This window comes from Silurus meridionalis, chromosome 21 (assembly GCF_014805685.1).
Source record: "Silurus meridionalis isolate SWU-2019-XX chromosome 21, ASM1480568v1, whole genome shotgun sequence".
In the NCBI taxonomy this organism is placed as follows: domain Eukaryota; kingdom Metazoa; phylum Chordata; class Actinopteri; order Siluriformes; family Siluridae; genus Silurus; species Silurus meridionalis.
Genome location: NC_060904.1, coordinates 17,434,751 through 17,447,132, shown reverse-complemented (window position 1 = coordinate 17,447,132; position 12,382 = coordinate 17,434,751). Strand labels below are relative to the sequence as shown.

The 12,382-nt window shown below is 39.1% G+C and overlaps 2 protein-coding genes across 3 annotated transcripts in view; both read left to right on the top strand.

Moving 5' to 3' along the window:
• sv2a (synaptic vesicle glycoprotein 2A) overlaps positions 1-8,702 on the top strand; it is a 33,266-nt gene extending 24,564 nt beyond the window's left edge. The window contains exons 9-13 of the mRNA XM_046833702.1: positions 161-325; positions 541-674; positions 2,537-2,740; positions 2,812-2,971; positions 4,366-8,702. Of these exons, the coding sequence (XP_046689658.1) occupies positions 161-325; positions 541-674; positions 2,537-2,740; positions 2,812-2,971; positions 4,366-4,549 (847 nt within the window). The 3' untranslated portion in view covers positions 4,550-8,702. The remainder of the gene's footprint in view (positions 1-160; positions 326-540; positions 675-2,536; positions 2,741-2,811; positions 2,972-4,365) is intronic.
• Positions 8,703-10,276: 1,574 nt separating this feature from the next.
• bola1 (bolA family member 1) lies at positions 10,277-12,055 on the top strand. Of its 2 annotated transcripts, XM_046833701.1 has the most exons (2): positions 10,277-10,418; positions 11,435-12,055. In XM_046833701.1, the coding sequence occupies exon 2, from the start codon at positions 11,470-11,472 to the stop codon at positions 11,926-11,928; it is 459 nt and encodes a 152-aa protein (XP_046689657.1). In that variant the 5' UTR covers positions 10,277-10,418; positions 11,435-11,469; the 3' UTR covers positions 11,929-12,055. The 2 variants fall into 2 exon arrangements, with proteins under 2 accessions (XP_046689657.1, XP_046689656.1); XM_046833700.1 differs by lacking the exon at positions 10,277-10,418 and having other exon boundaries at positions 11,414-12,055.
• Positions 12,056-12,382: the final 327 nt, after the last annotated feature.

Below are 12,382 nucleotides of genomic sequence, written 5' to 3'. Positions count from 1 at the left end.
TGATATAGTGAGCTATTGCAAAAGCTTTTGGTTTGCATTTCGGATTTTTATTCATTTTAGCATAAAATAAGTTCCACCCACTGTTCTACCATTGATATAAATGATTAGCTTGTATCAAGGTGTCTCGTTTATCAGTGTCCTTCACTATTCTCCTTCACAGCTACTACGGCCTGACTGTGTGGTTCCCTGACATGATCAAATACCTGCAAAAGCAGGAGTACAACTCACGCACTAAAGTCTTCCTCAAGCAGAAAGTGGAGCACATGACCTTCAACTTCACCTTGGAGAACCAGATCCATCGTGAGGGAGAGTACTTCAACACCAAGTAAGTAGTAGTACTTATGAAGTATGAAATGCCAGACAAGAGCCCTAGTCAGAGCTGGTTTAATATTTGGATTTGGTTTGGGTCATTTCCAATATATTAATTCCACTGTGACTTGGATTCTGTTCGCAGCATTGTTTCATTATTATGCATTTCAAATCTCAAAGCTCTCACAGAATTTCAGAGAGCATGAAAACGTCCTTCTGGCTTTTTTGTAGGTTTTTGAATCTCAAGATGAAGTCCATGGTATTCGAAGACTCCCTGTTTGAAGAGTGTTACTTTGAGGACATCACCTCCACCAACACCTTCTTCAAGAACTGCACTTTCATCGCTACCCTCTTCTACAACACAGGTCAGAATGAGGGCTTTTTTATTTTTATTTCCAAGCACATCCATTTCTGCCTTTGGTTTCCCATCAGTATCCTAAATCCCCTTCAGGCTGCTGTATTTACCTGAAAAAATCACACACTGTAGAATCTAAAAGACCTCGATCTCTGAGGTGTACAATCACTGAATGGTGGACAGCCAGGCGATGCGTTCCACCATCAGTCAAAATGACCTCATTCAGTGAAAGCGTGCAATGCGGAGGGAAAGGTTTCAGGTATCCTAGCAACACTGTCTGCTTTTCTGTCTGTTCAAGAATGCCAAATGCGAGTGTTGCTGCTGTGAGAAAGCATCGAGTTTCATAGAAATCTGAGAGCATTCTTATCATTAAAGGGTGCCGTTTTCATGTTCAGAGGAGCTAACCTTGCTAATAATAACATAAATCTCACGTTATGCCAACGTTGATAAATTCTTGCTTATTGTATGTATATGTGAATACTATTCATTAGAGGTCTAATGCTTGACAAAAGTAACGGTTCAGGACGTACCTCTGTGTTTAAGACACGGTTCGGTTCATTGCACAACGTAAAATTGCTTGTCGTTTTTTTTTATTTTATTAATGCAGCTTATTATTATTAACATTTGTAAACATCAACAGTTTACAAAACAATTGTAAATAAAATGACTGCTTGGTTTAAATAAAAATAAAGTAGAATAAATCAAATTAATGCGATACACTTTTTTAATGATTAAATTGAGAAATTAATTAAATTGGTATAAAGTCCTTTTTGGGTAATACACATGTGTATATTAATGCGTGTGTTTTACATTTAATGTTTAATTTTCTACTTAACTGTTCTACTTATTTAATCATAATTTAGGGAATGATTATATTCCTTCCGTCCTTCATTCACGTGTACGTTACACCTCTACTATTTACAGACTTTTATTAGCTGGTCTTAATTTTAAAGCTAACAAAATCTACACTTGACTATCAGCTCACAGCTGCAAAACTAAATGATGGTCAAAATGATGAATTAAATTCATCATACGAAGTGTATTATAATGCCAATGTGGCCAATAATTGTTCAGTGATCTTATAGTTCAGAACATTGGTGCACTTAACAGGCATATGATGATCACCGATCCCTACTGATATTAGCTCTCATTTCTTGCCCTACTTGATGTTTATTGGCAACTCATTACACTTACATTTACATTCATATCATTCAGCAGAAGCCCGTGTCCTGAGCGAAGTTCTAAGTCTACACTGGTATGCAATTACAAACTTAAGATATCAGAAATCAAGAAATCAGCATACAACTCTGTTGAGAGGTTTTTTAATAACAGACAAAGCAAACCTGGAAAAGTGTTAGTTTAGGTGTTTCAGGAAGATGAAGGCCTTTACCCATCGCTTGAAGATAGCCAGGGACTCCACTGTTTAGACACCTAGAGGAAGTTCATTCCACCTCCTTTGTGCCAAACAGAGAAGAGCTTTGAGGTATACTTACCTCTTCCCCTGAGAAAAGGTGGTACCAGTCGAGCAGTGCTGGAGGATCCCAGACAGCGTGGTGCAGTGTGATGTGTGATGAGGTCTCTGAGGTAAGATGGTGCTGGTCTATTTTTGGCCTTTTAGGCAAGCATCAGTGTTTTAAATCTGATGCGTGCAGCTACTGGAAGCCAGTGAAGGGAGCAGCAGTGGGGTGGTGTGGGAGAACTTGTGCAGGTTGAACACCCGCAGCTGCGTATTGGATTATTTGCAGTGGACGAGGAAGATCTGCCAGCAGAGAGCTGCAGTAGTCCAGTCTGGAAATAACAAGAGACTGAACAATCACCTGAGCAGACTGAGCAACTCATCGTTTTCTAAATCGTTTACTTTCTTTCTTTCAGATTTGTTTAAGTACAGGCTGATCAACAGCCGCCTCCTCAACAGCACCTTCCTGCATAACAAAGAGGGCTGCCTTCTGGACTTCAGCGATGATAACAACGCCTACATGATCTACTTTGTCAGTTTTCTGGGCACTCTGGCTGTCCTGCCTGGGAACATCGTGTCCGCTCTGCTCATGGACAAAATCGGACGCCTGAGGATGCTGGGTGAGCGAAAGAGTTTCATTTGTTTTATTAGTGTGTGGTGGATGTCAGCTGAACATCCTGCTCTCCTGTAGCCGGCTCCAGCGTGATCTCCTGTGTCAGCTGTTTCTTCCTGTCGTTTGGGAACAGCGAATCGGCCATGATCGCCCTGCTCTGTCTGTTCGGGGGGATCAGCATTGCATCTTGGAATGCTTTGGATGTTCTTACGGTAGAACTTTACCCATCTGATAAGAGGTAAATTTGTTTTCTGTTGATCAAATTTCTGTCTTAATTGGATTAATTGATCCAGTTCTGGTTAATAATTGAAGGCTTATAAGATCATTATTGTGACCAGGTTTTTATTACAATAAACTCATATTAGATATAGTTATAAGTGTACTGAATGATTCTCAGTGGGTTTGGTGCATAACCACCGCAGTATCACCTCCTCTTCACAGTGCTCTAGGGGAAGGTCTGAAAATTCTCATTCAGTACATCTGTAATCTCAGCAGCCCTGCCACAGAGTAATAGACATTTGTATGAAGATGTGCCATGACTTACAGTGCCAGCTTCTTTGTGTCACACAGCGCCTCCTTGTGACTAGCTCAATATTCTTTTCTTCCTCCAAAGTTGATGATGATGGTGTTCTGTGCTATTAGTGCATGCTGAAGCCTTTTATTCTTCTATACATTTGTGTCATATCCTATGATTCGATAGGTGCCATCATCGTACACCCAAGTTTATTACCTCAATACCACACGTGTTATTTGTATCTATCTAATTGAATGATCTATGATTGCCGTGAAACTGCAGAAGACATTTGACTACTAAGTAACAATCTTTCCTGACAGGATTTTTGAGGTTTTATTTATGTCTCAGATGTTCTCCACTGCTAGTCTTAGCAAAATATATGCTAATCTGACAGGAGGTCTGACAGGGCTTTTGAATACATTTTCATAAATGTTGAGGATATAAACTGTTATTTTATGGTTGCTTGTTTAATTGCTATCCTGACAGGATTTAGACATTTAGCATATGCAGCTAGTTACTATAAACTTTCCTGACAGGATTTTTAAGATTTTTTCATAAATGTTGATCTAAAGTGCTAATTTTAGGATGCTAGCTTTATGCTCTCTTGATAGGGTTTAGAAGCTTATCTTAGTAAACATGAACAGGGTTGTGGCTAGTCACAAATGTTCTTCAATGCTAATCCTAGCATGATAACTAATATGTGCTAAACAGATTTAATTTGAGGTCATCAGTTTTTTTCACTGCTAATCCTAGCATGATAACTAATATGCAATAGCGTGCTTTAAGTCATGTTTATAAATACTAATAATCTCAATTGTTGATCGTAGCTAGCTAACTAACATTATCTAACCTGGTGGGATTACTGTAAGGATTTTTACCTCACTTTAATGGGTCGAGTTTGCTGTTTTATTGTTATTATTATTACGGATCCTATTAAATTTTATTAAATTATATCACAAACAGGTTATCTAATACTTACATTTGATACTTAACTGCTTGGTGTGATAGAATTTCTCATACCATTGGCTTTTTACGGCAATAATGTTGCCTATAAAGCTGTTTTGAACCAGGTGAAAGATTACATTAGGAACTCACGTCGCTCTTCATATTTCCCACAGAACTACAGCTTTCGGATTCCTGAATGCCCTGTGCAAGCTTGCCGCCGTGCTGGGGATCAGCATCTTCCAGTCGTTTGTGGGCATCACCAAAGCCGTGCCCATCCTGTTCGCCTCAGGCGCGTTGGCAACCGGCAGCTTCTTGGCCATGAAGCTCCCGGAGACGAGGGGGCAGGTGCTTCAATAGTGTGGCCTCCGTGCCAGCAGGTGGCAGCGTCGAATTAGGGTGAATCCCCCTGCAGTGTGATCCCGATCCCCAAATCAATCACACATTTTGTCAGATTTGGATTTATAGACGGTAAAAATATCCCCTTCATATTTAAAAAAAAAAAAAAACAACAAACATCTTAATCATCATCTCATCCATTCATCAGATCAAATCAGATCAGGTTTTACATAAAACTTTCACATTTGATTTGACATATCTGTACCATCAAGCGGCGCAGTCCTGACCCCGATAATCAGCATACTTAGGGAGAACAGAGGTCATGTGTGTGTGTGTGTGTGTGTGTGTGTGTGTGTGTGTGTGTGTGTGTGTGTAAACAACTGCCATTTTAAACACATTCCAGATTGTTTTATAGTTCGTGAATTTGTTAACCAGCCAGTGAAGAGTTTTTTGCCCTTTAATCTCGGTCCACGGCGTTACGGTGAGGTCAGCACGTGTCGTCAGTCAGTGGGTAGATCTTTTCTGCACGAACAGTGTTTGCTCAGTGTTTGGTCCTGGTTGTCGTCGGTGTTTGTTGGTTGTCGTCGTTGTTTTTCTTCTGCTCACGATGTCCTGAGATTAGTTTTTTTTCACGAGCGACTGTTGAAATCGCTTGAAAGGTCCAAGTAAAAATACATATATATAACTATCATAGCTACCTACAGAAAGGAATCTCTCAGAAAAAATTGGTTTCACTGGAGGCATTTGTGTACGATAAACATAATGAAGAGTAGCAAAATTAACAGTATGAAAAAATGTAAGGGCACCCCATCGACATCATCTCCGGTCCATGACGTGACGACCTACTGTGCATTCACGTGATTTGTGTTTCAGCCGTTCAGTAGTTACGACCCATCGTTCTTTTCCTAGGGTTTTTGGAAATTCACAATTTCTCGATGGAGAAAAAACAAAACAAAACAAAACAATGTTTCCTATTTTTCTTTTATGGGGAAGAAATGACAGAAAACCTGAGGGGGAAAAAAAACTGATTTAGCACAAGATGATTAGAAAAGACTATCAAAGCGTAATAAAAGGTTTAGGTTTATTTTGAAAACTGATGTAAATGCTGTATTGAATATAAATATACAGTTACAGTCTGTCTGTCCTGAACACACTAATAGCTCATATTCTATATATAAATATTATAAATATATTTAAGAGGAAAAACATTTCAGGTTCTGAAACCGGTTCAGTTTCCAGTAAAATAGTACCATAATGTCTTAGATTGGTTTTACTCGATGTCTGTATATATATATATATATATATATATATATATATATATATATATATATATATATATTTATTTATATATATTTATCAGTTTGCTAAGGTAATATTTTTAAGTAGACAATATTCAGACAGAACAAGTCAATAGAAATTGAATCTGCGCATCATGGTCACATCAGTGACGCAACTTTCCATACGGTTTTTTTTTCCTGTTCTTTCGACCATTATAACGGTGATCATGATGATGCTGTACCTGTAGGTGTATATATATATATATATATATATATATATATATATATATATATATATATATATATATATATATATATATATATAAATTTATGTGTGTGTGTACATGTGTGTGTGAATGTGCTTGCATGTGAAAACGTGAAACAAGTGTTCCACAGATTTGCCTTTATTTATTATTTATTTATAAAAGACTTTTTGGTTTTATAGCATTTTTTACTTTGGATGTCTGTAACTTCAGGGGCAGGGTGAACTTTTCTTTTAATCGTCGTTGACGTCGTCACAACAAAAAAAACCCCCGAAACTATTATAGATTTAGAAGCTTTTAATACAGAGAGAATCTACGGATCGTTTAGCAAAAATCCAACAAACGAACAATTAAATAAATACAAAATAAAATGCTTCGGTTTGCAGGTGACGCTCTTCTTCTTTACTGCCATTTTGTAGGATAGCAGCCATATTTTAGATGCACTCAGTATGAAAAACATAAACTCTATAAGAGAACTCTAAGAGGCTCTCCTTCATTTTCTCATCAAGCTCATGCTAAATTTCACGACGTCATCGCAAACGATTTTTGAAGCACAATCTGAGAACATCTCCAATCTGCTCTTGACCAGATCGCATTATAATCTGCAGTTTCTACTTCCGCTCCTCTCTCTCTCTCTGAGCTTCATCTACTGTTTCTAGTGCAAAAAGAAACAAACAAAAGCTTTTTTTTGTGGATGCCAGTATAAATCCAGAGAGGATTCACATCGTCATTTGTGACAGTGTTCATCAGCAAGAACAAGATGTGATAGATATGAAGCTTGTGGGAGAAAGAAACACTCAGAGCCAGTAGTACTGAACTGTACCTTATTGCTGCTTTACACTGGGAATACACTCATTTGCAATTTGCAATTTGTTCTTTAGTCACAAGTAAAGCTTTACAGGTAAACTGCATGCATTTAGGTATTAAAGGTTCTTCAGGGTACCACCTTCAGGGTGCGACACCCTTATTCCTGCACACTGGATGCAGCAGGTTCCTCTTGCGGGTTAATGCGATGTTTATAACGTTTATTTATTCATCCACTAAAATGTTTGATCCTGGGCAGGGTTCAGGAACGTATCTGTTTATTTTTCAGAAACTCGAATGAAGTTAAATTCATTACAAACCATATCAGTGCTTAGATTTACATTGTATGGCATTTGGCAAATGCACTTATACAGAGCGAAGCACAAATTTTTATTGGCGAGCCAGTCAGGAGCTCAGCAGGTCAGCGAAGGTCAAAAACCTGAACAGGGACCAACCACCTTTTAGGCTGCAGGCAGAAATATTGTCCTGCACTTATAATCTGATCAATGAGCACAATTATTAAGTCACTAAAAGATCAGGGGGAAAAAAACCCCACAATTTCGCAGACAAAATAAAGTGCAACGTGGGTGTTTAAGCAGGTCGTGTCCTGAAACTGAAGATCATGAGAATAAAAATCCAAAACCTATATGTGGACTAATGAAAGATGTGTGAAATTTAAGAGTCTAAAAAAAAAAGAAAAGAAAAAAGAACGTGTGAGGTTTGTGTACGAGAAGCACATCTACAACATCTCCGTCTGCGCTTTAGTCACTGCCAAGTCGGTGAAGCGAAACTTCTCAGCATCCACAAATTCACGGAAACGTTGTTGTACAGCGCGTGTCTTATTGTTGTTCTCCATCCTTCTCCACACTATGATGTCGATAGCGCTGTTGTACGCTGTCCAACTGCTGAATTAATCGATCTCAGTGACATCATGATCTATTTGTATGTTACAAAAATATATATATAAAAGTAATCAAGGTTTTTGTGAGTTTTGCCCGTTCAGGTTGTTTTGTTTTGTTTGTTTGTTTCATTTGAACGTCTTTTGTTACAGGGTCTTTTTGTATTTTTCCGAAGAAGAAAAAAAAGCACTCACTTTGTCGCAGTCGATCGTGTGTGCAAAAAGAAATCAAAGCAATAAGTGACTGATGTGTTTCTTGGCTCCGCCCGCTTTTCCCATTTATTACCCTGTACCTACACTCGAACACGTTTGATTATTGGGATAATGAAAGCACACTAAAACTGAAATTTGCGTAGTGATGAAAACATATTGAGAAAAAAATCGCTGTATAAAATCTCGCCTGTACAAGGCAAGTGTCTCTTCTCGTTCTCCAGATATACCACAGAACTTTTCTGATGCTTTTGTCGAATTCAGATGTATCGCCATGATTCAAATGTGATGGAGTTTATCACCTTATCATTGTACTGTGCTGTAGAGGTTGTAGTTGTTTGTATGTAAAAGTATAAATATGTGCAACTATAATAAAAAAAATCGTGGTAAAAAAAAAAAAAAAAGACAAAAAAAAAGGTTTAACCTGAGAAATCGAGTGCTGGTGTACGTCGTTCATTTCGTGCTTGCGTTGGATTTTTTTGTACATGGAAATGACGTGATCATTTAATATGGAGACTGTTTTAATGTGACGCCAAAATGGTTGTGTATTTCCGTGTGTGTGTTTGTGTGTGTGTGTGTGTGTGTGTGTGTGTGTGTGTGTGTGTGCGTGGACTTTTTCAGCCATGCTGGGAATTTTACTGCAACCACGCAGCCCAATCACGGCCTGTCGATGAAATAAAAACCTACGTATGAAAAATAAACCTGTCATGGAGATAAAATGATTTGCATTGCAGTTATTGACCTGAACAAAATGTATTAATTAGTCTAAAAAATGGCTATTTAATGAGGCCCTATAGACATTTTTGCCCTTGAATATACTTGATCTAAATTCTGTAAATAATATGCTAGATGGATTTAAAAAGGAGGATGAATCCAGTTGTACAGGTGAAGGAAAGAAAAACAACTAATTAGGAACACATGCACCTCAATATGCAATGATGAAATCAACCAGTCATAGCAGAAGAGATGAGATGAGGATGGGTTCCCTCTTGAGTCTGGTTCCTCTCAAGGTTTCTTCCTTATGTCATCTCGGGGAGTTTTTCCTTGCCACAGTCGCCACCGGCTTGCTCATCAGGGACAAACTTACTTATAAAAAACATATTTACTTTTAATCACCACATTATCTGTGTAAAGCAGACTATGATGCTACCACCACCATGCTTCACTGTAGGCAAGACACAATATTCTTGGTTCTCCTCACCAGGATGTCACCACACATGCCTGACACCATCTGAGCCAAACAAGCTTATCTACGTCTCATCAGACCACAGGACATGGTTCCAGTAATTCATGCTGTTGGACAGGTTTTCTTCAGCAAACTGTTTGAGGGTTTTCTTGTGAGCAGCTACAGAAGAGGCTCCTTTCGGGACGATAGCCTGCAAACCGACTTGTGGCAGTGTGTGGTGTATTGTCTGAGCACTGACGAGCGGATCTTCCGCTTCTGCAACCTCTAAAGCAATGCTGCAGCACTCATGCGTCTTGTTTTTTTTTAAACAGCTTCTGCACCTGACACACAGCACAAGGACTCGACTTCTTTGATGGACCCTTGTGAGGTCTGTTCCCAGTGGAACCCGTCTTGGAAAACCTCTGTATGACCCTGACCAATGTACTGTAACTCAGTTTCAGGGTGTTACTGATCCTTTTACAGCCACGGCATCTTTGTGGAGAGCAACAATTCTAATTCTCAAATCCTCAAAGATTCTTTACAGTGAGGTCCATGTTGAAGCTCCAGTGGTCAGGATTAGAGAATTGGACTTAAAGTACAACATTCGACCTGCTCCAATACAAGATACACAAATTTTTATGGTTCTGACAAGCAGACAAAAACATGAACATAATGAAGAGGACATGTGGGTTTGCATGTTTACATGACGTACAGCTGTTATCACTTAGGGTGTACTCACTTTTGTTGCCAGTTATTTAGACAATAATGGCTGAATATTAAGTTATTTTCAGAGGACAGTAAATCTGTACTGATATACAAACTGCTCATTGATACTCTAAAATATATCCAAGTTTCATTTCTGCAGTATTGTCCTTTCACTACATCTACTGCAATAGATTCTGAAATGTAAGTGGTGTACTCACTTTTGTGAGATATTGTGTGTGTGTGTATATATATAGATCTTCCTGCCCATGATTCTTGTGTGCATCCAAGCACATGGGCAGATTGTATGTACTATAACTTTTTTTTTTTTTTACACATTATACCTAACCAGAATGTTAAACTATGTTGACACTTTTGTTGATCAGATTCCTTTCATGGCCAGTAGGTGGCACGATTGCGCTTTATTTTTTGGCGCCGCAGCACAGAAGAAGACCCGCCCACGTGTTTCGTGTTTTGAGTGTGTGCCATTATTCGATCCGTACCGGAAACACGATTTGACAGTGTGTGTGTGTGTCGGTCAGAAGAAGCAGAAGCAGTGTGTTACAGTAAGGTAAGAGTGTGACCATTTATTTGCTTTATTTAAATATTTAGCTGCATTAAAGGTGTGAATATTAAAAGCTCGTTTTCAAAGTAGAATGAAATTACAGGAAAACTTCACCCTCAGACATGGGGTTTATACTGAAATATATGTGATGTTTGAAATGATTTTTGTGCTGATGCTTATATTTTTATTTGGTGGTCTCGCTCGCTTGCATGTGTCCCACTATGACGTCATGAAGGGTGCAGTGTCATCACTAAAACAGTGTTACAATGACATTTTAAAAAAGAGAGTCATTTCTAAAAGATACCAGCCACCGCTTCAATGTGTGCTCATTAAAACAAAATGACAAGTGTTGGAGTCCAGAGTGCAGTTCAGTGTTACGTTAAGGGGGTTGTGTTGTGTTGTGTTGTGTTGTGTTGTGTTGTGTTGTGTTGTGTTGTGTTGTGTTGTGTTCTGTGTGTGGGAGTTCGGATCATTTTAGTGACTCGGTTCTTTGAATCTCGTTCATCAAAATGACCAAATCTTTTGTTGAATCGTTGAGTTCATTTGATTCCTTTTGATCAGATATCAAATAAAATGTTACATTTTTCAAAGTAATGCGATGAATAGCGTATATGTGAGTCACGTGATAAAAAGAATGCATGACTTTGACTTGAAGAGTCGAGAGAGAAACGATTCATTTCTGTTTTCATCCAGTAAAAAAACGAACGAATCACTTTAAGACGACTCGTTCTTCTGAGTCACATTAAAGACTCGTTCTAAATGAACGACTCATCAGTAGGTATGAGTATAAAAGTAAAAGCTCTTCAGTAAAGCGCTGCTGCATTTCTCTCGTAAGGCAGAGGTGAAACAGCTAAATCTGACTGCATCAGAAGGCAGCTGAACAGCATTGTGGGTAATGTAGGAAACAAAAGTGATCTTTGACTATACTGCAGATGAACATGCAGGTCGTCCAGGGTGGATTTTTTCCCTCTCGTTAATGGAATCTCTCTGATCTTTATAAGAAGTTATAATCATGCTCGCAGGTCTGCTGTGGCCATCGTCTCCCTCCTCGCTCCCGATGCTGGTCCATGTCCGCCGCTTCATCCGTTCCTCCTCCGTCACTCTCTACTCATCTAGATCATCTCATCCCATGGAGGCTGCTCCCAATCGCCCAGTCGAAGCCTCCATTAGCACCAAACTGACTCGGGCTCTCGAGCCGGAGCACCTGGAGGTTCTGAACGAGAGCCACATGCACGCCGTGCCCCCAGGTTCCGAGTCTCACTTCAGGGTGTTGGTGGTGAGCTCTCGTTTCGAGGGCTTGTCCCTGCTGCAGCGCCACCGCCTGGTCAACGAGACCCTGAGTCACGAGCTGAGCACCAGCGTTCACGCTCTCGCCATCCAGGCCAAGACTCCTGAGCAGTGGAGCAGCAACCCGAGTCTGGACAAGAGCCCGGCGTGCCTCGGAGGGTCCAAACATGACAGAACCATGGCAGAAAACTCAAATCAGGACTTGACTGATCAGATACTAATTACGTGAACTTTCAACACTTTGACTGCAATCTAATAATTTGAATAGTTTTTGGAGAGCAGAGGTTTTCTGTACAGTAGTGTTTGAGCACTGTGTGATTTCGAACATGTCACTAAATAAAAATGTAAATGATGTATGTGGGTGTTTTTCTTTCCATCTTCTTGTGCTGTAGTTTGTAGCCTTCAACTGAAATTCATTTAAAGCATTTTTTTGTTGTAAAATAATTCATAAAATTATTCGTCTCAAAAGATTCCCTGTATGAGAAATAAATGTGAAATAAATACACCGTTTTCTATATCAGCTGCTGTTCAAGGACAAATCTGTAAACAGTAACGTGTATTAAATATCACAGGCTATAACGTTACTATATTTTTGAGATTCTGAGAAGAAATTAGTAGAGCTGAGAAAATTCCCATCAGGTTCAGTTTCTGGATTTTATGATTAGTTAGGTTTTCTGTAAAGT

What these genes read in the sequence shown, in the direction of transcription:
- bola1 (XM_046833700.1), top strand. Translation starts at nt 11,425, where the DNA reads ATGCTCGCAGGTCTGCTGTGGCCATCGTCTCCCTCCTCGCTCCCGATG.